Here is a 27,128-nt window from a genome sequence, read left to right on the forward strand (position 1 = left end):
TTATGGTCCAGCTCTCACTTCCATACATGTCAAATCTACGTCTCCCTGCTCTGCTTTCTCTCAAGGTGTAAGGGATTCTCAAGCTATCCCAAGGCATGCTGTTGGTCTGCATCTACACAGCTATGAGAAAACGCTCTGAAAATGCTACGGGGAAAAAACACCGTTTTAAAGCTCACAATAGAAAATTTAATAGAGTTCCGATTTCCGCTCTAAAACACCATCGAGTGTCATGGTGTTATAACACATTTATAATGTTGTATTTTTACTAATGTATTTTTTTAAAAAATAATGATAGGTCCAAGATTAAATTGCAGGGTGTGGGGAGAAACGGAAAAGAAAGGAAAGGAAAAGTGTAGTGTATACAGTGGTACCTCAGGTTAAGTACTTAATTCGTTCCAGTGATCCGTACTTAACCTGAAACTGTTCTTAACCTGAAGCACCACTTTAGCTAATGGGGCCTCCTGCTGCTGCCGCGCTGCCGGAGCACGATTTCTGTTCTCATCCTGAAGCAAAGTTCTTAACCTGAAGCACTATTTCTGGGTTAGCGGAGTCTGTAACCTGAAGCGTATGTAACCTGAAGTGTATGTAACCTGAGGTACCACTGTATATAAAAGACCACTCCACCGTGTTTACTTTTATATCTTGCACGGTGCTGTGACCAAGACATGACAAAGAGCTGCCTCTATCACTTTGTTAAGTAAATAGATGTGTCCCTTTGTCGTGCATGCTTAGTACCCAACCCCATTTCATTGTTGGCAATCACTTAGCCTGGATTTCAGGCAATCGTTTTAGAGGAATCTGGAGATAATATAGCAGAAGTCCATGGGGAATACTCTAACACATTTAACTTAAGAACACAAGAGGATGGGGGTCTGCAGCAGAAAAGGGGGGAGGGGAGCTCTGGTGTAGGCATAGTTCTTTGAAACCAAACCTATGCAGCTGTTTTCACCTGTCTGTTTTTTTAAATTTTATTAATTTTTTATTGATTTTCACAAAATTATAAACAAAACAAACATGGATCATAACCTTATTAAAATTACACCTATTAACATTGTTAAGTGACTTCCTCGCTTCCCCTTGGTTGAATTTCCATGCACTTCCTTTTAACGGTTTTCCAAATCAAAGTTCTTATGAAATTTAACCGAAACATTAACATCCTTATATCTTTTAATTTTAAAATTAAACATATTGATTCATCACTTAACTTATACGAAATCCTAAGCCAACTAAATATCTGCAAGCTATTTCCAATTAATTTAATTTTACATATTAAAATGGTGTCGGCATAGTTCTTTGAAACCAAACCTATGCAGCTGTTTTCACCTGTCTGTTGTTGTTGTTTTTTAAAAAAATAAACTTCGCATCTCTGTTTGTGGAGAACTAGAATCTTGAAGTGGCTTGAAATCTCGAGAGTTCAATCTGAATCAGGAAATACAGCACTCGACAATTCATCAGCATTTTACTGTCAGTTTATCTTAGTATACACAATTTTTTCTACTCTACGCATTTTTTTTTGCAAAGCATTTCCCCCTAATAGAATGCATTTTTTTGTAAATTATTTCCACCAATGTATGCATTTATAGGCATAGGTTCATACAGATTACTTGGCTGGAGAACTTCATGGCAAAATTCAGACAACTGCAAATTTTGGTGGCCTGCTGTTGTTTTGGTTCGTCACGTAATGTTCTGGAAAGTGTAAATTCGGCAAGTTTGTGTTTGCACACTGGATGATAATGTACATTCCAGTGCTGGATGCAGGCATCTTTTGGGGGATGCTGTAAACATGACATCATTCCTGCGTCATACACTTATTAGTCAGTCTAGAGCACATTCTGCTGGAACTGTTACAATCTGCTTTGTGCTGAGCAGCTGCTTCTCAAACGCTTGTTTCCTCCATGTGCACATAGAGAGAGCTTTCTCAGCTCACCTCCTATTGGGGCAGAGCTACTGACATTACAGCGCTGTTCCACTCCCCTGCATCATATTTAACTTGCCTACAGATGAAACAGGCAAACATGAAGCAGTACTGTAACTCTTAACACCAATATACCGTATGCCCTCTGTATATCAGCAGACCAGCACTCTCATTTCCAGCTGAAGACTGAGAGAGAGAGAGAGAGAGAGAGAGAGAGAGAGAGAGACGGAGAGAGAAAGAGAGGATTTTTTTAAGTCTGTGGAAATGCTAATGGAACAAGGGGGAGGGGGGAAATAGGGAACATCAATAGAATTGTAGAGTTCAAAGGGACCCGGAGGGTCATCTAGTCCAACCCCTGCAATGCAGGACTCTCAGCTAAAGCATCCATGATAGGTGGCTATCCATACTCTGCTTAAAAACCTCCAATAATTGAGAGTTCCCCTGTCTAACAGCTCTTACTGTCAGAAAGTTCTTCCTGATGTTTAGTTGGAATCTCCTTTCTTGTAACTTGAAGCAATGGTCCTGCTCCCCCCCCCCCCACATACCCCGAGCAAGAGAAAACAAGCTTGTTCCCTGTAACAGCCCTTCAAAAATTTTAAGATGGCTAACTTATCTCCTCTCAGTCTCTTCTTTTCCAGGCTAAACATACCCAGCTCCCTCAACTTTTCCTCATAAGGCTTGGTTTCCAAACCCTTGATCAGGGAACAGCAAACTTTTTCAGCAGGGGGCTGGTCCACTGTCCCTCAGACCTTGTGGGGGGCTGGACTATATATATATTTTTTTGGGGGGGGGGGAAGAACAAATTCCTATGCCCCACAAATAATCCACAGATGCATTTTAAATAAAAGGGACACATTCTACTCATGTAAAAACATGCTGATCCCGGACTGTCCTTGGGCCAGATTTAGAAGGCAATTGGGCCAGATCCGGACCCTAGGCCTTAGTTGCCTACCCATGCCCTTGATCATCTTGGTCACCCTCCTCTGCACATGTTCCAGCTTGCCAACATCCTTCTTATATTGTGGAGCCCAGAATTGGACACAGCATTCCAGGTGGGGTCTGACCAAGGCAGAACAGAGTGGAACTATTACTTCTCTTGACCTGGACACTAGACTTCTGTTGATGCAGCCCAGAATAGCACTGTTGGACACTTGTTTGGAACGTGTATGCAGATGACATGGTCAGTAGCTGCCACTTTAGATGAAGTTATTGTACAAAGGTGGACACAGCTGTAAACCACTATGTACAAAAGCACACAGTGGGGGTATGTTTCCAAAGTCTATGTCTGCACACAGCCTTAGAAGAGGCGTTAGTAATCCCTCCTTCTGTTATAGGAGGGAATGCATCTTAAAGGCCTAAGAAGAGCTTTGCAGGATCAGACCCAAGGCTCATCTGGTTCAGCATCCCATTCTCACAGCAGCCAATGAGGCGTCTGTGCGAAATCCTCAAGCAGGACCAGAGTATGACAGCAACTCTCCACACTTGTGACTCCCAGCACCTGGAATTCAGGTGCACACCACCTTCAGTATTGGAGATAGTATGCAGCCATCATCAAAGAGGGATATTGTATCCTGCAAGCACAGCAGCTACAGCAGCCAATCAGGTGCTTGCAGGGAACCTACCAGTTGCCCTCATTCTCTATGGTTCCAACCCAGCAATTGAGATCCATACAGGTTCCATGCAGCCGCCAGTGACTAAGGCTTTGTACACAATGCCAGCTTAAAAGGCAGCTAGGCCATTTATCCAGCTGTGTACACACTCCTGTTTACTCTGCATCCAGCCTGATCCCACCACTGGTTTGGAAAGCAGTGTACACACGGTGTGAGCCACAATCTATCTATCTTTCACCTAGTCTGCTTTTTGTTTGTTATATAGAGCGTTTTGATGAGTCTCATCCCGACACCGCCAAGCCAGGTTCGATCCGAATTGAGAAACAGAACGACCCGGCTGAGCTTTAAAAGCTGGTAACGAGTGCACCGCCTCGATTCATAAACGCATCAAAGCGGACTGTTTCATCCGGAACGGCAGGTTAGAATGGAAATGTGGCTAACGTCGTGTGGACACACGGCTCCCCAATCCGGCAGCAGGAGCGCACTGGATGCGGAGTAAACGGACGTGTGCGCGCGCCAACAGCCAGCGACAAGCGGATCACCCACAAAAGTTGTCTTAAAACGGTGTCTGCTCCGACCAGAAACTCAAATCCTATGCTTCCCCCCCCCCGCCCCATGGGATGGGATTGCTATAAACAAATATTCAGAGTTAAAAGATGAATCCGGGAAGGCTGCAATCCTGTACACGCTTACCGGGGAGTAAGTCCCATCGGAGTCAACAGTCGGGATTTACTTCTGAGTAAACGTGCATAGGATCGCATCTCATCCAGTGCAAAACAATCAAAACCTGAGACTGCAAGATTTCTCTCTTTTTAAAAAATCGGTGGAACGGCGCAGGAAGTACAGTGGTACCTCGGGTTAAGAACTTAATTCGTTCCGGAGGTCCGTTCTTAACCTGAATGTTCTTAACCTGAGGTACCACTTTAGCTAATGGGGCCTCCTGCCACCACCGCCGCCGTGTGATATCTGTTCTCATCCTGAAGCAAAGTTCTTAACCCGAAGTACTATTTCTGGGTTAGTGGAGTCTGTAACCTGAAGCGTATGTAACCCGAGGTACCACTGTAGCTTTAAAGAAGATGCGGGGAGCGTGAAATTATGTATGTGAGGTGTAAATCTGGACAGGAATAATATATATCTTTCCATCCCCAGTTCTGGGAGCGCCCCGCTCCCCGCCCAGTTCTCTAACAACACAATCCCTGGTCTTCTCCCCTGGGCTATTGCGCGTGGCTTGTGGTGGGAATCGTGGGATCTCCTCCTTCCTTCCCTCCCATCCCTCCCCTCCCCAGCCTCTTCAGAAGAGGATGGGGGTCGGTCCCGCCTGGTGAAGCCCACAACGGTCCGGGGAGGGGAGAGATGCCACTGGCTTCCCCCCGCCTTCGCCGCCCAATCTGAGCGCAGAGAAGTCAAAAGGGAGAGGCAATCTCGGTGTGGCTAGAGAGAGAAGCGCATCCCTAAAACTCAGCCCAGCCCAGCAGAGGCAGGACAGCGAAGGCAAGAGGCGAAGGCAGCGAAGCAGCCTTGAGTAGATCGAGGATCCCGCGGAAGGGACCAACAGTTGCAGACCGACCTCGCCGAGCTCGGGGGCTGCTGCTGCGCAGCGCAGAGCCGAGAATCCGGGCGGAGAGGGACCACCTGGAGGATCAAGAGGGCTAGCAGTTTTTTTGTTTGCCGGGAGGGGTTCTGTTTATGTTGGGAGAGGGCGTACTGTGAAGCAGGCGGGGGATCCGGACCCAGACACCGCTTCTTGCTCAGGGCAGAGCGGTCGGGCGAGCGGGGGAGCCATGGATCAGGACCTCGCGAGGATGGCGAGGGGGCCGAAGTTGACGCGAAAGGAATGGGTGCGTTGACCAAAAGCGGAGCGAGGGGGATGGCTTTGCGTCGGCGAGGGCTCTCCAGAATGGGATTTCTCGCGTTTCAAGAGCATCTCCTCTTACTGCTCTGCGCAAACTTATTCCCTGGTAAGTTTCACGCTTTTTTGTGTGTGCCGGTTTCTCTCTCCCACACCCCGGCCAGAAGCCCCGTGCGCCTGTCGCTCTGCAGCAAGAGAAATTCTCCTAAAATTCTCCCTTCCGTCTCCTCCTCCCTGCTTTCTTTTAAACGCCTTGGGATAACTGCTCGAAGAGTATTGTTTGCCTCTTGCTGGAGGCATATAAATGTGCTTTTGGGGGGCGTGTATTCAGTGCTATCCCTACTCAGAGTAGACCCATTGAAATTAATGGGCTTCGGTTGGTTAATTCTCATGGGTCTACTCTGAGTAGATACAACCCTTAATTATTATTATTTGCAAGGGTTGATCAGGGCTAGTCAGCAGTATGGAAAGATTGCACTTTGCACATGCTTGGTGGCTCTCATGTTGCAATAAATCCTTTCCCGTTCGTTTTAAAAACAAAACTCAGGGTAGTTTCTCCCAACAGCAGCGGCAGCAGCACCAGCCCTCTGAGGGAGGCTATGTGGCGAAACTGGTCCAAAGTCAGCAGATCAGCCTTGTGGCAGAGCCGAGATTAGAACCCAGCCCCCTCAAACACAGTGACTCTCGGAATGTAGCTTGTCTCATCTGGATGTCTTCCTTCCCATGGAGAAGCCCACAAGCAAACACACAAACCTTTCCCCATTGTATCCGTACAACAACCCTGTGAGGTAGATTAGGCTGGGATGCAGCAACAGGGGTCAAGGTCATCCTGTGAGTTTCAGCCAGAAAGAAAGCTCCATAAGAAGCAGGTAAGGTGGGGCAGCAGGAGACCCTTATGAATGCTGGGCAGGGAGACCAACAGGGGAGGGAGCGGGGAGCAATCCAGGACCAGCCACAGATAAAGCCAATTAATGTTAGTTTGGCCTCCCTGCAGAGTTGTACAAGGTCAGGAACACAGGAAGTTGCCTTATACTGTGTGAGACCATTAGTCCATCCATCCAGCCCAGTCCAGACTTTGATGCTGTTCCGTAGCTTTCCAAGGTTTCAGGCAAGGAATAGTGCCTTGCCCTACCAGGAGATGTTGGGGATTGAATCTGGGAGCTTCTGCATATAGAAGGCAGGACAGGATCTTAATGGCAGGGTTGTGGGTTTGAGCCCCACATTGGGCAAAAAGATTCTTGCACTGCAGGAGATCAGACTAGATGACTGCTGTGGTCCCTTTCCAACTCTGATTCTCACACTGAGACTGAGGAGGACCCTGGCAGCCAGTGTCACCCTCTCGACCGGTTGTAAGGAAGAAAGCAGTCAGGCTGAAGTTGTGGCATGGAGAGATTCATTCCCCCTTATGGATAAGCCTCTACTGCCTGATCTCAGCTCAAGTGGTTTGGCCATCAACCCAAGGTAGCGCTGAACGGCACCATCTCTCCAGGATGGAGGCAGAGAGGAGCGTCTCCCATCACATCCTACCTGCTCCCTTCAACTGCAGGTGTCAGAGACTGAACATAGGACCTTCAGCGTACAGAGGACCCCTACTCCTTTTCTTGGACTTAAACCCCCAGCAGCCCAGCAATGGTGGGATTTGTAGTCCAAAAAACAACCAGGGAACATCAGGCTAGGCAAGGCTGGCATAGACAAGCCCTTTGCCTGCTACACCTCACCAGCACTCCCTTGAGGTTTACACCACATGTTGAAACAGAGATCTAGGATGCTTGGGCTTCAGTCAAGCTCTAGGTGAAGAGAGACACATGCAAAGCAAGATTTGGACGCGGCTGATATTGTCCTTTTTCAGGTCCTTCTGAATTTGCAGGGCGGTAGACAAGAGCTAACTTGCCCCTCTGTCTGGGGAGCGTTACAGATTGTTCAGCCTTTTTAACCGCCGCTGCTTTGGAATGTGTTTGTTTATTTATTTACTTGGTACCTGATGAATGGCTGGAGAATGGGCTCCCTGGAGCATGTGCAGAGTGCATTGGCTTGCTGCTAGACAACCACAGCCAGCTGCTGTGACTTTGGGAGTAGGTATCAGGGTTTAGATGTCAGAGAGGATGCCATGAAGGCAGGACAGAGCTCTTGCCAGTGTGAGCAGGGTCCTCAAACCCCACCTTAGAGTACAAACTGAGAAGTCTTAACCTCAGCAAGAAACTTACTAGGAACAATAAACAACAACAAATGCCTCTACCAGACTCAACTTTCTCTCCAGTCTACAATATGTTTGTGGTGGGCATACAGTCCTACTTCTGCACGACTGTTGAAAAGATTGTTTGCACCATAATAACAATCTCAATACATTCAGAAAAGCACTAGAAGGAGTGGCAAGTTCATTAGCCACCTTGGGGCTAATTTGATTTACACTCCTAGTTGCAAAGGCTGGCTTTTGTGAAAAGTCATTCTCTTTTTTAATTGTCTGGTTTCTGTTTTCCTCCCTTCCCTCCCTGCTCTTAGCACCTGTTTTCTCTCCCTCTCTCCTTCAAGGGTGTCTTATTATCCCCCAGATATAGCCTTCCCATTCCTCTTCAAAAAGAAAGAAAGAAAGAAAATATAATATAATCCGGGACAGGCTAAAGCATGAAAAGCTTTGCTGTGCACTAGTGGAAATGGTGGCTGTGCAATCCGCTGCCTGCTTACTCTGGAGCAGTTTTTTGTGTGTTTTTTTTAAATTTTTTATTGTTAAAATAATTCAACATTAATACACATACAAACATACAAACATACATTTCATACAACATACCTACATACATACAACATACCTACAACATACCTACACTCAATCCCACAGATAATTCCCATCACCATCCACCACCCCTCACCCTCTGTGTTAGACTTCCAATCTACTCAACTGCAATTTCTTTCCACTTCTATTACTTTCTTTCACACACCTTTAACCTAATTTCATACTTCTTTTTCTATTACACATTGTTATCCATCTTATTTAGTATTCCAATATTTGAAACGAAACTTGTTTATTCTAATAGGAGTTCTGATTTTTCGATATAGTTTTGCAAGTATCTTTTAAACACCTTCCAGTCCCTGTCTGCCTTCTCTTTTGAGATCCTTCCAATTTCTCCCATTGTTTTGGATATATTGTAGTACTCCAATAATTTGGCAAGCCACTCTATCTTTGTTGGTACAGTACCACTTTTCCAATTTTTCGCAATCAATAGCCTTGCGGCTACTGTTGCGTATAAATATAAGGTCTTGTCTTCTTCCTTTAGGCTTCCTGGTACTATTCCCAATAAAAAACCTTCTGGTGTTTTCCTAAATGAATATCTGAACATTTTTTTCATTTCGTTATATACTGTTTCCCAAAATTGTTTGATGTTTAAACAATTCCACCATATATGTATCATAGTACCTTTTCCAGTGTTGCATCGCCAGCAGACATTGCTACAATTTTTATTCATTTTTGCTATTCTTTCAGGTGTTAAATACCATCTGTGTTGCATTTTGAGATAATTTTCTTTCTTTCTTTCTTTCTTTCTTTCTTTCTTTCTTTCTTTCTTTCTTTTACTCTGGAGCAGTTTTATTGGCATTAAGGAGTTCACTTTCCCCATGTAAATGGAAGTGGTTTAGTGGCTCTCTGTGCCAAACATCTTGGCTTTCCCCCTCCACTGCATCCTTGCCTTGGGAAGGTGGCTGTAAAGATTGCAAAAGCCTTTTCCTTGGCAGTTTCTGAGCCAAGCTGGACTCTATTCATTTGTTTGCTTGCTTCCCAAACAAACCAAGCTGCACTTCAGAGAGTTCCCTTAATGGTTCTGCAGCAGCCTTAAACTTTTTCAAGCCAGTGAGGGCCTCGGCCTTCTTAAATCTCACCCGAGAGAGCTGATTATCTGATTCAGATATAAATGCTTGGGGAGAAGAACTGGGGGGAGGGTGGCCAAATCAAAGGAATTCTTGGAAACCTTGTTCCTGCCTCCTATCCTAAATTGGTTAATTCTCCTATGAATATTTATCATTTACGAGGCCTGTTTACTATTGCAAAATGCTCACATGTGTGTATTAGCCCCCACCAAAGCAAACAAAGAAAAACAACCTTGTGAGGTAGGCTAGCTAGACTATTTTATGAATGGGGAACTGAAACTGGAAGAAAAGGGATTTCTATGGTCATAAAGAAAATCCGTGTCAAACCTGGAGCTTTTTTACAGCCTATTCTTAAACATGTTTGTTGTTGTTGTTTAGTCGTTTAGTCGTGTCCAACTCTTTGTGACCCCATGGACCAGAGCATGCCAGGCACTCCTGTCTTCCACTGCCTCACGCAGTTTGGTCAAACTCATGTTGGTAGCTTCAAGAACACTATCCAACCATCTCATCCTCTGTCGTCCCCTTCTCCTTGTGCCCTCCATCTTTCCCAACATCAGGGTCTTTTCCAGGGAGTCTTCTCTTCTCACAAGGTGGCCAAAGTACTGGAGTCTCAGCTTCAGGATCTGTCCTTCCAGTGAGCACTCAGGGCTGATTTCCTTCAGAATGGAAGGAAGGTTTGATCTTCTTGCAGTCCATGGGACTCTTAAGAGTCTCCTCCAGCACCATAATTCAAAAGCATCAATTCTTCGGCGATCAGCCTTCTTTATAGTCCAGCTTTCACTTCCATACATCAGTACTGGGAAAGCCATAGCTTTAACTATACGGACCTTTGTTGGCAAGGTGATGTCTCTGCTTTTTTAGATGCTGTCTGGTTTATGTTTACTTACATGTAAAACACAACATCTACTTTTCCACCTGATAGGCTAAGGGAAGCTTTTCTGGATACGTAGCAAAATGGACACACTGGGAAAAAAGGCGACACACACTGCTGGTTTCTGTCCCTGCCTTTCCTCCACTTCTCTTCCCACTATTTCTTAGCTGTTTGTAACAGCCAGAACAATACAAATAGGAAATATTCTGGAGAGTTCAATGGGGCTTGCTTCCTAGTAATTCTTTTCAAGATCAGGAAATCCGGCACATACGTTGATCGCAACTTACCTCTTCCTTGAAAGACTTTAATAGTCAAGGATGTTATGATTCACAACTGGCTTTCAGCTAAAATTTATCCCATTTGTTAAAAAATAGTTATAACTCACCCTGCATCGAGACAGATACCAGGAAAGTGTAAAAGATAAAGGGACCCCTGACCATTAGGTCCAGTCACGGACGACTCTGGAGTTGTGGCGCTCATCTTGCTTTATTGGCCGAGGGGGCCGGCGTACAGCTTCCGGGTCATGTGGCCAGCATGACTAAGCCGCTTCTGGCAAAACAGAGCAGCACACAGAAACGCCGTTTACCTTCCTGCCCGAGTGGTACCTATTTATCTACTTGCACTTTAACGTGCTTTTGAACTGCTAGGTTGGCAGGAGCAGGGACCGAGCAACGGGAGCTCACGGGGATTTGAACTGCTGACCTTCTGATCGGCAAGTCCTAGGCTCTGTGGTTTAACCCACAGCGCCACCCGCGTCCCTCCAGGAAAGGATACAGAACATAAAACATGAACCAACCATTGTATGTGTGTATTCTTAGAAGGGAGGTGAATCTAGACATGTTTGTCTTCAGTACTTATAGCTCAACAGGTGAAAGCACGGTGCTGATGATGCCAAGGTTGCAGGTTCGATCCCTGTATGGGACAGCCGCATACTCCTGCATTGGACTAGATGATCCTATGATTCTGTGACTACTCACAAGCTGTGTGAACTAGTCACCAGTTCTCAAGCTCGCTGTTGGCATGTGTGGCATCTATTAGTCCCTGGATCTGTCCAGAGTTCTGTAGGTGGCTGTTTGCCTCCCAGTGTTGGCCATGAGATGGCACCTGGCAGTGAAGATGATTTTGTTTCTGGTGTTGGATCGTAGGCCTTTCTGATTCCTGGCTCAGATGTGGGATCCCACCTTTGAAGCTTCCATACAGGGAAACATTCCCTGCCTGTGGAAAGCGAGCAGGTCAGGAAGAAGGGTTTCAGCATAGCTCCACCATCACACGGACCTGCTACCTTTCCTCATGCAGGAAATGCTTTTGTAGTGGCAGAGCATTCCAACATTCCTCCACTCTGGAGCTCGAGGTGGTACAGTCCTTCATGGGAAGAGCTGCACCACATACTATTTGTGAACACTAGAATCGCCGTTTACTGTATAACCAGAAGCACTTGGATAAACATGTCGTCTTTTGGGAGGCATCTGACTGGGGGTTCATCCACTCCACCCCATATCCAGCCCTAGAGCAATTTGGAGGTGGAAATAATTAAGGTTTTTAAAAACCAAATTAAATGTAACGAGTAGAGGGGGGGAAAGGAGGAGGCACCACTGCATCTCCTTCCCCCTCTCCAGACCAAGAACAGGAGGGTTCAGTTCTGTGGGGTGATGATCATTCATAACTGCGTTCCCTGCAGGGAGATCCCTCATGAAGGAGCAGCAGCCTGCACCCCACATGATGGAACCCTCTGTTTACCAGCTGGTAGGTGGAGCAGTCCCTTTTTGTGTGGTGCCGATCCTTTGTGAGCACTTTCCCTGCAGGAGAGGTGCCTTGGGAAGCAGCGGCACCCAGCACCCCACAAGGTAAGGTAAAGGTAAAGGGACCCCTGACAATTAGGTCCAGTCATGGCCGACTCTGGGGTTGTGGCGCTCATTTGGCTTTATTGGCCGAGGGAGCCGGCGTACAGCTTCCGGGTCATGTGGCCAGCATGACTAAGCCGCTTCTGGCAAACCAGAGCAGCCCACGGAAATACCATTTACCTTCCCGCCAGAGCGGTACCTATTTATCTACTTGCACTTTGACGTGCTTTCGAACTGCTAGGTTGGCAGGAGCAGGGACCGAGCAACGGGAACTCACCCCGTTGCAGGGATTTGAACCGCCGACCTTCTGATCGGCAAGCCCTAGGCTCTGTGGTTTAACCTACAGCGCCACCTGCATCCCTAAACCCTACAAGGTAGAATCCTCCAATTATCAGCTGCTATGGGGAGGATGCTATCCCGTGCAGTGCTGCTTCTGGGGGCAGGGCATTGGGAGGACAGGTCAGGCCAGAAAGTCCACAGCCCACATCCAAGCCTGAAAGACCGCACCCTGCACCCAGAGTCTTCCACCTCCCCACTCCGATGTTTTCCCAATAAGACATACCTGGTGAGGTAGGTCCATTCTACTCTCAGCCCTTCTACCATTTTCCTCCTGCCTGTCTTGTCCCCCACCCCCTGACAGACCCATATCACTCTGGGTCATGAGACCCCGACCTGCAGTAACCTGGGACTGTCATCATCATCATCATCATCATCATCGTCATCATTTATTATTTGTACCCCGCCCATCTGGCTGGGTTTCCCCAGCCACTCTGGGCGGCTTCCAACAAAGATTAAAAGTACATTAAAATGTCACACATAAAAAGCTTCCCTGAACAGGGCTGCCTTCAGATGTCTTCTGAATGTCAGGTAGTTGTTTATTTCTTTGTCATCTGGTGGGAGGGTGTTCCACAGGGTGGGCGCCACTACCAAAAAGGCCCTCTGCCTGGTTCCCTGTAGCTTTTCTTCTCGCAATGAGGGAACTGCCAGAAGGCCCTCGGCGCTGGACCTCTATCTGACTTGAATGATGCCCAGATCCCCAAAATTGACCCAATTCAGGCCTTGGCATAATTTGGTGCACAGCCCTCTGGTGCCCTCCATTGAAGGGCAGGTTCACACATGCAAGTCAATACTTGGTGATACAGTCAGTGAGTGGTGAGAATATATGATCAAGCATTGGTTTGCCTGCGCGAATGAACTCTCCTAGAGACATCCTCAGATAAATAACTTCTGCATAGGGATGGATGGATCAGCCTTTTCCCAATCAACATCAATTTCACACGCATTCATGTGTGATTTTTAAAAAGAAACACACACAAATTCATATTCATGTGGCATTTCTGATTACATTTTCCTCACAAAATATGCATTTCTGAATGTATTTGCTCTCAAAGCCTTGCATTTTATTCTGAAGCATGCATTTTAAAAAGCATTTTGCAGTATTCTTTTGAGCTGAGAAATGCAGGGCAAAACCCAGAGATGTGAAATTCGAAGGATCCACATGTGCTGTGGATCAGGTCCATTGGTATTGACATTTGTGAAGAAGGCATTCCCCAACACATCCCTAATTCTGTACCTCATCCATTCATCCCATGGCATCTGCAGCATCAAGACGTTTGAGTGAATGGAGCTGCCACAATACAGAGAGAATTCCCATGTAGTGCTTTTTCAGTGGTGCCCGTTCACACATTCAGCTCCACCCATGAGCCAGCCAAGAGCTCATGGCCGAGTTGAGTTTCTCAGCCCTGCATAAAAGACCAGCAGGCAGTAGCAGACAAGACGGTGGGGCAGCTGCCATTCTCACCTTGCCCCTGCCAGGGTTGTTGTCAGCCTAATAAGGTCTGTATATCGCACTGAGCTCCAGGGCACAAAGTAGTTTAGAGAAACCTATGCTTTCCCTTATTCATTTTATGACTTTAGGTACACATGTTTGTTTTGTTTTGTTTTGCCCCCCCCCCCCATTTTAAATACTTTATTGAAATTCATAGGTAACATACACAATATACCAATATGAAAACAATCGTGTACAGTGGTACCTCGGGTTAAGTATTTAATTTCTTCTGGAGGTCTGTTCTTAACCTGAAACTGTTCTTAACCTGAAGCACCACTTTAGCTAATGGGACCTCCTGCTGCTGCTGCGCCACCAGAGCACGATTTTTGTTCTCATCCTGAAGCAAAGTTCTTAACCCAAGGTACTATTTCTGGGTTAGTGGAGTCTGTAACCTGAAGCGTCTGTAACCTGAAGCGTATGTAACCTGAGGTACCACTGTACTAATAATCTTAAATAAAGGTAAAGGTAAAGTGACCCCTGACTGTGAGGTCCAGTCACGGACAACTCTGGGGGTTGCAGTGCTCATCTTGCTTTGCAGGCTGAGGGAGCCGGCGTACAGCTTCTGGGTCATGTGGCCAGCATGACTAAGCCGCTTCTGATGAACCAGAGCAGTGCATGGAAACGCTGTTTACCTTCCCGCCAGATCGATACCTATTTATCTACTTGCACTTTGACATGCTTTCAAACTGCTAGGTTGGCAGGAGCAGGGACCGAGCAACGGGAGCTCACCCCGTTGCGGGGATTCAAACCACCGACCTTCTGATCGGAAAGCCCTAGGCTCTGTGGTTTAACCCACAGCACCACCCGTGTCCCTATAATCTTACATATGTTTACATAAATTAAATTCAAACTAAGTTTGTGCAATCTCTTTTTTCCTATCTTTTCCCTAACATAGAATAGACTTCCTATCCTTTCCCGATGCATAGAACTTTTCTGGTGATGAATGTACTTATCATTATTACCTTTCTGTATTTTCTAATACTTTCTTACAACAATTCGTACCTTTTTGCATGTTTCTTAACAGTTCGTTTAGACATGGGTCATTCAAACGCTGCCGTAGATATTGTACCGCTGTTATTATTCTGTAAATATCTCTTATACTTATCCCGTTTTTGAATAAATGATTTAGTTACACGTGCACACACATCTTTTGCTCTCTCCGCAGCATTCAGCCACGTTGAAACTCGAGCCCACGCAGAGGAGCGCCTCCTGAAGAAACTCTTCTCTGGGTACAACAAGTGGTCCCGGCCGGTGGCCAATATTTCAGACGTGGTCATTGTACGCTTTGGACTGTCCATTGCACAGCTTATAGATGTCGTAAGTACAACTGGGAAGTGGCTGGGTGTGCATGCACAATCTGGAAGCTGCTTTGGCAGTTAAGCGAGGTATTAATTAACTAATGGATTAATAATGTGTGGGTGGAGGGGGACGTGGAAGAAACGATCGCTTGGGGTCTCCCCGATGTGAATTTGCATTTGGACATTTATGCTCTGCCCTTCCAAATTTCCATGCGGCCAGTGGCGTAGCGTGGGGCGACTGGGGGGTCATGGTCCTGGGTGCAAAATTCTGAGGGTGTGCAATCAGGTGCCCCCCAGCGCCAGCTTTCACAGGGATCCGTGTCCCACCCTGGCAAAGGTGGCAGAGCAGCCTGGGCGTGCATGGAGGAAGGTGGGCAAGGGGCGACCCCAGCACCGCCCAGCCTGGCACTCCTCTACCTGGGTACTGGAGGGATTCACCTGCCAAGGGCCACATTGGCTGGCTGGGTTACCCCCTGTGTGGGCAGGCAGGTGGTTCACAGGGCCCTGCTTGGTTCAGGTTGCTCCTGTGGCAACTTGCTAGCCCCGGGCATCAGCAGCCCTCGCTATACCACTGTTATCGGCTCCCTGCAAATCCAGAGCATTCAAACGCAGAGTGTTAAAAAGTGAATCAGTGTGGTACAGTGGTTTAATTCGGGAGACTCGGATGCAAATCCTCCCTCATCCATGAAACTCTCTGAGTAAGTGGCTGATGATTGATGCGAGGAGAAAATTGAGTAGGTGCGGGGACTTGTGGAGGACCTTGTTATCCGTAACAAATGGACAGGACATACTTTGTGCTTTTTAAAGTACTGAGAAAACCTCCAGCCCTAACAGCTACAACACAGCAGTTTCCCACAAATTCCCTTCCTATTGTAGTAGCCTGGAGAATATGTAACTAGACACAGCTGGTCTTCTTTTAACACAGGCTATTATCTCCTCTGCTAGTCCTTAACACATTTTCTATGTAAGGAATTAGTTTTGATTTATTATCGAGACCTAAAATGACAGAGTCTGTGTCTGAATCCAACTTGGACGACAGATGTCGGAGTCTGAATCCCACCCCCAGTCGTGGCCTTATTGGGCGCCAATCAACCATTCAAGGCATTGCCTCTTCATCTCACTATGCAACAGGGACAGTAGCTCAGTAGTAGAACATCTATTTATCCGTAATATTTCTTACCCACTTTTCACCACAAGTTTCTGGGGGTTGGGGTTACAACATTATAATCAAATAGTTCTAAAAGCAAGTTTAAAAGTTGTGATTATGGAGGCGGGGGGAAGCCTAGTAAAACCATTGCAACCAAAACAGAACAGCATGAATTCGCCCAATCTGTTTTGCACGCAGAAGATTCTGGGTTCTTTCTGTGTCATCTCCGATTAGCAGGTGATCTCATGAGCCCCATGGAGATGTCATGGGCGGGATTTATGTTGGAGGGGGGCAGGACTGAGCTACCTAAAATGCGATTGGTAAATTTGTGGAAGCCACACCTATTGCTCAGCCGGATTGGCAGTTGCGCCGCTAGAATGCAACACAACATCATCCAAGTGACCTCAGTGAGCATTTCAGTTTCAAATATTCTGATTATTTCCACTTTTAGTTGAGTATTTTGTTTATTTACTTGATTCAGGCGGAGCAGTTGCCCTCTGCCCCTCTAACTTCACCCAGTCAGATCCCGAGGAGCAGTAGGAGGAGATCAGGGAGAAGGTCCTAGCGGGATGATAGAGGTGAAATCAGGAAATGTGTGAGCTGGAGGAGGGGGCCAGTGTTTCAGGGAGTCAGGAGGTGGATCCCAGGGGGGGGGGTCCAAGTAGGTTGACAGAGGACAGGGGTTGCCTCTGTGTTATTGGACATCTCCTAAATTGGAGCCACCAATGTTTCCTCCTGCCAGGAAGGTGCCGCCTCCTTCTGTGGAGGTGCTGATAGTAAGCCAGATTCTGAACCAGCGCTGACTCCATCATTTCCATCTCCATCTCCATCTCCATCTCCATCTCCATCTCCATCTCCATCTCCATCTCCATCTCCATCTCCAAAAACATGGAGACAGCAGCATGGAGGTGAACAAGGCCCAACAAACTTACAGGACTTCTAGCTTGCTTTCCCAGTCCTTGGATGCTTGTCATTGGCTGTGCTTTGTCTTGTGCCCCCCCCCTGCTCTTCAGAAGGAAGCGATAGGGTGTGTGTCACTCGTCGGATCAAGATCTCAGCTCAGACTTAGCCCCATAATTCACCGGCAGTGCCTTCAGCCCTTGCCCTGCCCAGGTGCTGCTCTGATGGATGCATCAAAGACTCTGGCAAAAACTGAAACTCGAACTCGAGTTCTTCATCTGGCAACAGGGGACAGGACAGGGGATGGGAATGACTTTTCCCTGCCTGGGATCCCAAAGAGCTGTTGATAGTCAGAGTAGAAAATTATGGGATGGAAGGCAGTGGTGGCAGCTCTGGTTTCGTCTACCATTGGGCTCCCTGCTTTCTGCCCCAGCAGTCTCAATAGGCACCACCACCACAGGCTAGAACATGGGTAGGCAAACTAAGGCCCGGGGGCCCCGGATCCAGCCCAATTGCCTTCTAAATCCAGCCTGTGGATGGTCTGGGAATCAGCGTGTTTTTACATGAGTAGAATGTGTGCTTTTATTTAAAATGCATCTCTGGGTTATTTGTGGGGCATAGGAATTTGTTCATTTCCCCTCCGAAATATAGTCCGGCCCCCCACAAGGTCTGAGGGACAGTCTGCTGTCGGCCCCCTGCTGAAAAAGTTTGCTGGCCCCTGGGCTAGAAGGACAAATAGTTTAACCCGCAATAGGGTACCGTAGCTTCCTATGAACAACGATCATAGGCTTGCTGTCAACTGGTTGCAAAGGCTACAATGGGCTTTATTCCTCCTCTCCCCCAAAAAGAGTGCAGTTGAAATTATGAATGATCCAATGCATTGCTTTGAGCAAACTTAGCTTTAATAAGATTTGCATAATGGATTTGATTTGAGCTATTTACTGATAGACCCAGACCAAAGCAGGCTTCCTCATGAGAGTTGCTGAGTATAGGGAAGCAGGCCAAGGCGATGGCAGAGATGATTTGGTGTCGCAGGAGCTGAGCTTTATTGACATTGCCTTTCTGATGGCACACAAGGGGAGATGCCTTGAGACAATTAATGAGCTCATCGGAGAGGATTGTTCATTTGCTCTTTGCACCAAACTGCTCTGTCATATATTATGTATAGGATGTTGAGTAACTTGGGAGTTAATTGGAAATGGACTCAAAGGTGGGGTGGGTAGTGGAGGGGAAGTGACCTTGCTGTTCTCTTAAAAGCCAGAGGCAACCAGTGTCTGTAAACTATGATCATTAGCAAATGCACAGCTAAACACCCTCAAGGATGCTGGTTTAAATGGGCTTGTATGTGAGACGTCCCACACTGTTTTTAGAAATGCACAGCAAACATCACTTCTAGTTTGGTATGGGAACTGTATTTGAGCTGCATAACTCGGGGCTGGAGATGGGGTGGAACATGATGTGGCTGAATGCTCTTCCATACAAAAATACCCCAAACCCTTCTGCCTAGAAACTTGCCATCTTAGGGAGAAAGTTTGGCTTAATCCATACTACTGTATGGAAAGACCTTTAATATACAGTGGTACCTTGGTTCTCAAACACCTTGGTACTCAAACAACTTGGAACCCAAACACTGCAAACCCGGAAGTAAGTGTTCCAGTTTGCGAACTTTTTTAAGAAGCTGAATGTGCTCCATTTTGAGTGTTATGCTTCCGATCTGAGTGTTACACACTTCCATTTTGAGTGTTACACTGAGGTCTGCCTGTTTTTGCTATTTATTTTGCGTTGTTGTTGCGGCTATCTTTTTTGTGACTGTGTGGAACCCAGTTCAGTTACTGATTGATTGATTGTGTGACTGCAGTACAGTGGTACCTCGGGTTAAGAACTTAATTCGTTCCGGAGGTCCCTTCTTAACCCCGAAACTGTTCTTAACCTGAGACACCACTTTAGCTGATGGGGCCTCCCACTACCGCCCCGCCGCTGCCGCACAATTTTTGTTCTCATCCTGAAGCAAAGTTCTTAACCCGAGGTACTATTTCTGGGTTAGCAGAGTCTGTAACCTGAAGCGTCTGTAACCCGAGGTACCACTGTACATTGTTTATTGCTTTCATTTTATGGATCAATGGCCTCGTTAGATAGTAAAATTCATGTTAAATTGCTGTTTTAGGGGTTGTTTTTAAAAGTCTGGACCAGATTAATCCATTTTGCTTTACTTTCTATGGGAAAGTGCACCTTGGTTTTGGAACGCTTTGGTTTTGGAACGGACTTCCGGAACGGATTAAGTTTGAGAGCCAAGGTACCACTGTATAGGTGCATTCCATCACATGAGCCTTTACTTCCAATGTGTGGTCTAGCTTAGATTGGAGGACTAGTCTATAGCCCACACAGCTGGAATATCACCTCCGCCTTAACCTCAGTGACTGGTGGTTGAAGAAGGATGGCTGGCATTTTAGGTTATGTTGCCTTACACCCAGATATTCCCAGGCAAAGGCAGGAATGATAAAGGCAAATTTATGTACCTTCGCGTCGATTTGTCCTATGATTATAATGACCTTTATATATGTGCAAGGGATGATTCATCGCTCGACGGGCAGACTTTTCAGATAATAGCTTCAGAACAACCTTTTTAAAGGAAGCCCACCGTGCCAACAGCCACGATTGCAGCAATGCGAAAGCTTTCCTTCCCCCAGCTGAAGCACGGCTGCTCTGTAGTAGCTCAACCCCACGCTGCGTAATTGTAGGGTGTGTCTTCTTACATGAGCTCGTTCCTTGGGAACTATACAGGAAGGAGGAGAGATGGGCGTTTCACCTCTATGCTGAAGAGTGGATTAGATAGTCCTCCTAAATATATCCTCATCAGACTTGGGGAGCAATCCAACACATAAGACACACTAGCCCAGCATTTGTGTATGCAGTGACCGGGCCATTTTCATGTTTACAGCTCTGCCACACATGCTACAAGTGTGCAGCTCAACTACTTACGTATACAAATTGTACCTTCGTTGAATGAAACATGTGAACACCATGGTGATCTGCCACAAGGCCACTTCCAACATCAGGAGGAGGTGGTGTTGCGGACTTCACGCCCCCAACACGTGCGCGGAGGCTGGCTTCCAGGCCCGTGCGATCAGGGGAATCCTTGGGCAGTGTCATCCCCTGAGCCAGCCAATCAGCTGGCTTGGGGTGTGTGGCTTGCCTCATTTAAGGCAAGCGCGGCCCTGGGATCTCCCTCTTTTTGCCTACGCAGCTGCTGCTGTTTCCCACCTGCCTGCCCTTTAAGGTTCCCCTTCTGTCGCCGTTAAGGGGCCTGGTAGGAATTTTTTCCACTTGGCAAATTGGCACCAGCCATTTGGTGTTTCGCCTACCTCGTAGCAAATCGTCACAACTCATTTGGTCTTGGTGGTTAGGCATTGGTAGGGGTATTGTTATGTAGATGTGTTGGAGGGGAGGAATGCCATCACCTCCCCCAAATATTGAAGGGTAGTCTGGTAAAGTATTCTGGGGGGCGTGGCCTCGTACAAAGCCCATGGAGGTCAGGGCCTAAAGCGCGCCCCCGAGCGGTGACCCCAGGGGAGTACCTAGTTGATGTGCATCAGCAGGGCTTCCCCTGCTGGTGTTAACCCTTCCCGGTCTTCATGCAAACAGGCTGAAGGCGGATAGTCAGATAGGACCAATGCCTCTTTGTTGTTGTTTAGTCGTTTAGTCGTGTCTGACTCTTTGTGACCCCATGGACCAGAGCACGCCAGGCACTCCTGTCTTCCACTGCCTCCCGCAGTTTGGTCAGGCTCATGTTTGTAGCTTCGAGAACACTGTCCAACCATCTCGTCCTCTGTCGTCCCCTTCTCCTTGTGCCCTCCATCTTTCCCATCATCAGGGTCTTTTCCAGGGAGTCTTCTCTTCTCATGAGGTGGCCAAAGTCTTGGAGCCTCAGCTTCAGGATCTGTCCTTCCAAGTGAGCACTCAGGGCTGATTTCCTTAAGAATGGAGAGGTTTGATCTTCTTGCAGTCCATGGGACTCTCAAGAGTCTCCTCCAGCACCAGAATTCAAAAGCATCAATTCTTCGGCAATCAGCCTTCTTTATGGTCCAGCTCTCACTTCCATACATCACTACTGGGAAAACCATAGTTTTAACTATACGGATCTTTGTTGGCAAGGTGATGCCTCTGCTTTTTAAGATGCTGTCTAGGTTTGCCATCACCTTTCTCCCAAGGAGCAGGCGTCTTTTAATTTTGTGACTGCTGTCACCACCCGCAGTGATCATGGAGCCCAAAAAAGTAAAATCTCTCACTGCCTCTTACCTGTGATCAATAAAGTTGTGGCCAATTTTAGCCAATTTCTACTGGGGGGAGGCGGGAACTCGCCATGCAATGCTATCATGTTGCATATTTCCCCTGGATCTCTAGTGGTGGCAGTGATTGAGAATGGGATAAGGAAATACCTGATGCAGCGATGTCACTAGTGAGAGTCTTGGGATTTACATACTTGGCAGTTGTTTCTGCTGATGGTGAGTCTGAATGTACTGAAATGCAGTCCAAACTAAGAACCACTTCCAAAGCAAACTAACAGCAGCAGGTAACTGCAGGCTACCTGAAAACAAATTTCATATAAATCTTCTGTTTATATTTATGTCCTGGTTCCCGCTGGTGAAAAACTCCAGTTGGAAGATATTTTATGTGAAAAGCTCAACTCAGTGTGGTGCACCAGGCATTAGACATGGCTAAGCAAACAAAGAAGTTGATTCAAAATAAGCAGTTGACATGCTTACTGGTTTTATTGAGAGCCAGTGTGATATAATGGTTAGAGTATTGGAATTCTTCTTCTTCTTCTTCTTTCTTCTTTGGTGATCACTTGTAGCCGAGTAAGATTGTTTTCCATGTGTATGGTCTTGACGGTGTGTCTGTAAATGACTGTGGAGGCCGATTCTGGATCCACACATCCTTCCACAGTGGGGACATAGGTTTCCGTGTGGGAGTTGATCATGGTGAGAATTTGCCAAATGTGCCTTCCTCCAGTGGTTAGAGTACAGTGGTATCTTGGTTCTCAAACTTAATCCATTCCAAAACCAAAGCGTTCCAAAACCAAGGCGTGCGTTCCCATAGAAAGTTATGCAAAATGGATTAATCCGTTCCAGACTTTTAAAAACAACCGCTAAAACAGCAATTTAACATAAATTTTACTATCTAACGAGACCATTGATCCACAAAATGAAAGCAATAAACAATGTACTGCAGTCACACAATCAGTCAACTGGTAGCTGAACTGGGTTCCACACAGTCACAAAAACAAAAAAGAGCTGCAAAAACACGTAAAATAAATAGCAAAAACAGACAGACCTCAGCATAACACTCAAAATGGAAGTGTGGCACTCAGATCAGAAGCATAACACGCAAAACGGAGCACGTTCGGCTTCCAAAAATGTTTGCAAAACAGAGCACTTACTCCCGGGTTTGCAGTGTTTGGGTTCCAAGTTGTTTGAGTACCAAGGCGTTTGAGAACCAAGGTACCACTGTACTGGAATAGGACTTGGAAGACCACGGTTTGAAACAATACTCGGTCATGAGGGTCAATGGGTGACCTTTGGCCAGTCATGGACTCTCAGCTTCACAGGGTTGTTGTGGGGATTAACTGAGGAAAGGGTCAATCACCTTGAGATCATTGGAGGGGGGAAAGGTAGGACATAAATGATGCAAGCTAACAAACAAATAAAGTAGTATGACAAGTGGGTTGCATCTTTGGACTGGGTACGCCGATGGGAACTCCTTCTGCTCACACCAGCGCTGATGTCTCTACAGAGGCAGTGCCAACTTGGCTCTAGTCTTGTCACCAAGCATCTCTTCTGTATGTGGTGGCTCACCAGCAGAAGGTGGAGTTTTGCCAGTAGAAGCAGGTGAACAAGGAGGGCTCAACCAAGTGGGAGCACAGCAGGGGCTTCAGATGGGGCTGTCATGGGTCAATCTTCCCAGGATCAGACTCTCCGCCTGCCATGTCCTTCCCAGACAAGTCTGGTACCCCATGGGGCCCCAATGTGGTCCATCCCAGCCTTCTGGGTCCCTCCCTGGGGTCAACAACCTCTAACTCCTTGATCTCCTTCCACCCTTCACCCTGGTCTGACCAGCCTCTACAAGACATTTCTGTCAGAACCTCTGTTCCTTGGCTGGAAAGTGGGGTATGGATTTTAGAGCTAAAACAAGACACTGGCAAGGAATTTCATTGATGCACCTCCTCTGGGTACATCATACAGCCTTGGAGATCTGCTCTTTCCATAGCTGTCAACTTTTCCCTGTGCTGGTCCCGTGGGTTACCCGAGAGGCGAGGTCCAAGTCCTGTCCATGGTCAAAGATGCAATGTGGAGGCAGTCCGTAGTAGCTGAAGCTGGGTGCAGGGCAGGGAGTCGGGTAAAGTCAGGAACAGGCATGCAAGCAGGGGAGCCAGGACAGGTCAGGAGCTCAGGCAGGAAAGCAGGACAGGGTTCAGGCAGGAACTAGAAACCAACAATATTGCTCCCGCAACTTGGGACTGGGGCTGGCCGGCTTTTATCTGCCCCGAGGCATAGGGCACCAGGATCCTCTGGTGACTTGCCTCTCCTGGCCTGGAGGTGAGCACTCCTCCTGTGGGAACTTAGTTCCCTCCGCCTCTCTGCCCTGAGCCTCTGCAGCCCAGGAGAGGTTGGAGGGTTACCGGACCCAGAGGCAACCTCAGCTTCCCCTGATGGGGCTGAGAGTGGAGCACCTGCAGGCAATGGGTCCTCCATCACCTCAGGAGCCAGAGTAGACTCAGCTGATGCCTGCACCTGAGGATCCAGCACAGGTGAAGACCCTTCAGGCTCATGCCCCAGCCCCGGCTCAGCTGGTTCTGGAGGCGGGGAATCCTGTGCAGGCTGGGATCCCTTAGGTTCAGCCTCCGAGTCTGAATCCCAGGCCATCACATTCCCTTTTTTAAAGGGAAATACCCTTATTCCGAATAGGATTCCTCGCAAGAAAAGGGAAAAGTTGTCAGCTATGTCTTTCTTGCTACAAGCCGGGTGTGCCATCCTAGAGTCACCCATGTGTTCTGCTTCACAGAAAATGGTGCAATTCACAGGGGCTCTCTATTTGAAGGGAAACTTGGTCCATAAAAATAAAGAGGGAGGGCAGGAGGCCCATCAACACTTATCACCTGGAAAGTAGACTTAGCAGCAACGTTAGTCACCTGCTCACAGTCTTCCCTACTATGGTGAGATGTGCCGTCTTTTGATACAAATTGTACCAACCATTTCAGAATATTATTTTAAACGTGCTTTTTTTATTATTTGCATCCCTTTGCTGTTTTTCACCCTGGGCTCCTTTGTGAGAAAGGGCAGGAAAGACATTTAATAAACTGTCATCATCTTACAGCCGAGTCTGAGTTTTGAGGGAAATGCCCATCTCCCATTTCCTCATGTCTGGGAAATCACAGTGGAAAGTCCAGACCCATCTGCGGTTTCCAGAGTTTAAGCTGCTGCTGAATAATTCAGCGGGTTGCATGGTGGTGGTACATTAACCAAGATAGACTTTCTTAAATTATGGAGAAGGGCCTCGATCGATACATAAGCTTTGAAGTGCTGTCCCAGCTTAACCTCCCAAGAAGGAGAAAAAATGCAAATATATATTAGACATGCAAAGTGCATACGTTGGAGGGTTCTGCAAACAGGCTGAACCAAAGAATGATCTTGGGTGGAGATTGTGGAGGGCAGTGATCACACCTCCCTCTCCTCTCCCTGGGGATGGGGCAGAAATTCAGTTCAATTCTGCAAGTTGTTAAGAGACCCCTATTCGCCTCATAGAGCTAATTGCCAGTTTCCTGGGAAGCTGATTTAACTGTTAAACCACTCTGGAAATTGTAGCTCTGTGGGTGGAACAGGGGTCTCCTAACAACTCTCAACCCCCTTAACAAACTACACTTGTCAAAATTCATTGGAGGAAGCCATGACTGTTTAAATATTATAGTGGAACGTGGCCTTAATTTGGGTTTTTTTTTTTTTTGCATAATCCTCATTGCAGCTGGGTTGGGGGACTGAGGCTGACAGACAAGAATCCTGTGCAGATGGTCGATCAAATTTCAGTGCTTGGCAGATCAGGATCCTCCAAGCTAAGCCCACTTATAAGCCCCGTTCACAAGGTTCAGCCTATGTAAGTTCAGACCCCTACACAAAGACCCCTACATGACAGAGCCTGCAGGAGGGGAATGGGATAAACAAGCAAATCTAGATTTCCTCACTATGCGTTCAAATCAGCTGCCTGCAGAGGGCTGGTAACTTGCATAAGGCAGAGGCAGGATTTGAACCAGGGTCTTCCAGCAGTCTATAAGGCTCCTATTGTTCTCCTGGGATATCTTAGTTGGTAGAGCAGGAGACTCTTAATCTCAGGGTCATGGGCTTGAGCCCCACATCGGGTGAAAGATTCATGGTTTGCAGACGGTTGGACTAGATGAGACTTGTGGTCCCTTCCAAGTCTACAATTCTATATATAATAATAATAATTTATTATTTATACCCAGCCCATCTGGCTGGGTTTCCCCAGCCACTCTGGGCAGCTTCCAACCAAATATTAAAAACAATACAGCATCAGACGTTAAAAACTTCCCCAAATGGGGCCGCCTTCAGTTGTCTTTGAAAAGTAAAATAGTTGTTTATTGCCTTGACATCTGCTGGGATGGCGTTCCACAGGGCAGGTGCCACTACCAAGAAGGCCCTCTGCTTGGTTCCCTGTAACCTCACTTCTCGCAGCGAGGGAACCGCCTGAAGGCCCTCGGCGCTGGACCTCAGTGGATGATGGGGGTGGAGACGCTCTTTCAGGTATACTGGACCGAGGCTGTTTAGGGCTTTAAAGGTCAGCACCAACACTTTGAATTGTGCTCAGAAACCTCCTGGGAGCCAATGATTCACCACACACATCTACACATCTACTTGGCTGCAGGTCCCATTGAACTGAGTGGGTGGAGGCATGGAGGATTATATTGCAAGCCACTGTTCTACAGCAGCTCTTAACACTGTGCTGAATTTCACAGGAAATTGAATGCATCGTGTTTCAGTCCTCCAGTACCACCAAGTTCTAGCTAGAAAGGTTGTTCTTTTCTCTCATCTCCCCCCCATCCCCCCCCCTGTCTTGCCGTGTGTTTCACATGCTAACCATGTAGAAATGTAATTTGTGAGCCATTGACATTCCAAAGAGCACTCCGGCTCACAATAAGAAATCACTCTGGATGAACTAATTTAATTGCTTTAGTAAATTGCCTTGGACATACAGCAAATTCTGGGCTTGAAAAAAATAATAATGAATCAATAAACTGCAGAAGTGGCAATGTCTGTGATCAGAGATAATGGCCCTGATTCAGCTGAAGTTCAACGTGACTACACCCCTTAGAAAGCAAGTTAGGCCTTATCTGCACTGCCCATTTTGAAGCAGTGTCATAACCCTTGAAATAGCCATGGCTTCCCACAAAGTATCCTGGGAGGTGCGGTTTGTTAAGGGGACTGAGAGCTGCTGGGAAACCTCTATTCTGCCCACAGAGCTACAATTTTCAGAATGGTTGAATAGTCAACACCACTTTCCAGGGAACTCTGGGAACCATAGCTCTGTGAGAAGAATAGGTTTCCTACAAACCAAGGAAACAGGCAACCCCTTGAAGTGTAGGTGGGTTCCATGAGGCAAGACACAGCGATAACAGCAAGAACCTTTACATAATTGGATAACAGTTCTTTAGTCATGTCCGACTCTTCGTGACCCCATGGACCAGAGCACGCCAGGCACTCCTGTCTTCCTCTGCCTCTCACAGTTTGGTCAAACTCATGCTGGTAGCTTCGAGAACACTATCCAACCATCTCGTCCTCTGTCGTCCCTTTCTCCTTGTGCCCTCAATCTTTCCCAACATCAGGGTCTTTTCCAGGGCGTTTTCTCTTCTCATGAGGTGGCCAAAGTATTGGAGCCTCAGCTTCACGATCTGAACAGGGGCAAAGCGATTGCTGTTTATATACATTTCTGAAGGCCTGGGCCATTCCC

The 27,128-nt window shown here is 47.0% G+C and overlaps 1 protein-coding gene across 2 annotated transcripts in view; it reads left to right on the forward strand.

The window, feature by feature from the left end:
* Window positions 1–4,764: 4,764 nt before the first annotated feature.
* The window catches only part of CHRNA4 (cholinergic receptor nicotinic alpha 4 subunit), an 84,211-nt gene continuing 61,847 nt past the window's right edge, over window positions 4,765–27,128 (forward strand). The window contains exons 1-2 of one of the 2 annotated variants that reach the window (XM_081011204.1): window positions 4,765–5,483; window positions 14,935–15,086. In XM_081011204.1, the coding sequence (XP_080867330.1) occupies window positions 5,360–5,483; window positions 14,935–15,086 (276 nt within the window). In that variant the 5' untranslated portion in view covers window positions 4,765–5,359. The remainder of the gene's footprint in view (window positions 5,484–14,934; window positions 15,087–27,128) is intronic. The other variant, XM_081011205.1, reaches the window with a different exon arrangement.

Source organism: Podarcis pityusensis (assembly GCF_964106645.2).
Source record: "Podarcis pityusensis genome assembly, chromosome: 6".
Lineage (NCBI taxonomy): Eukaryota > Metazoa > Chordata > Lepidosauria > Squamata > Lacertidae > Podarcis > Podarcis pityusensis.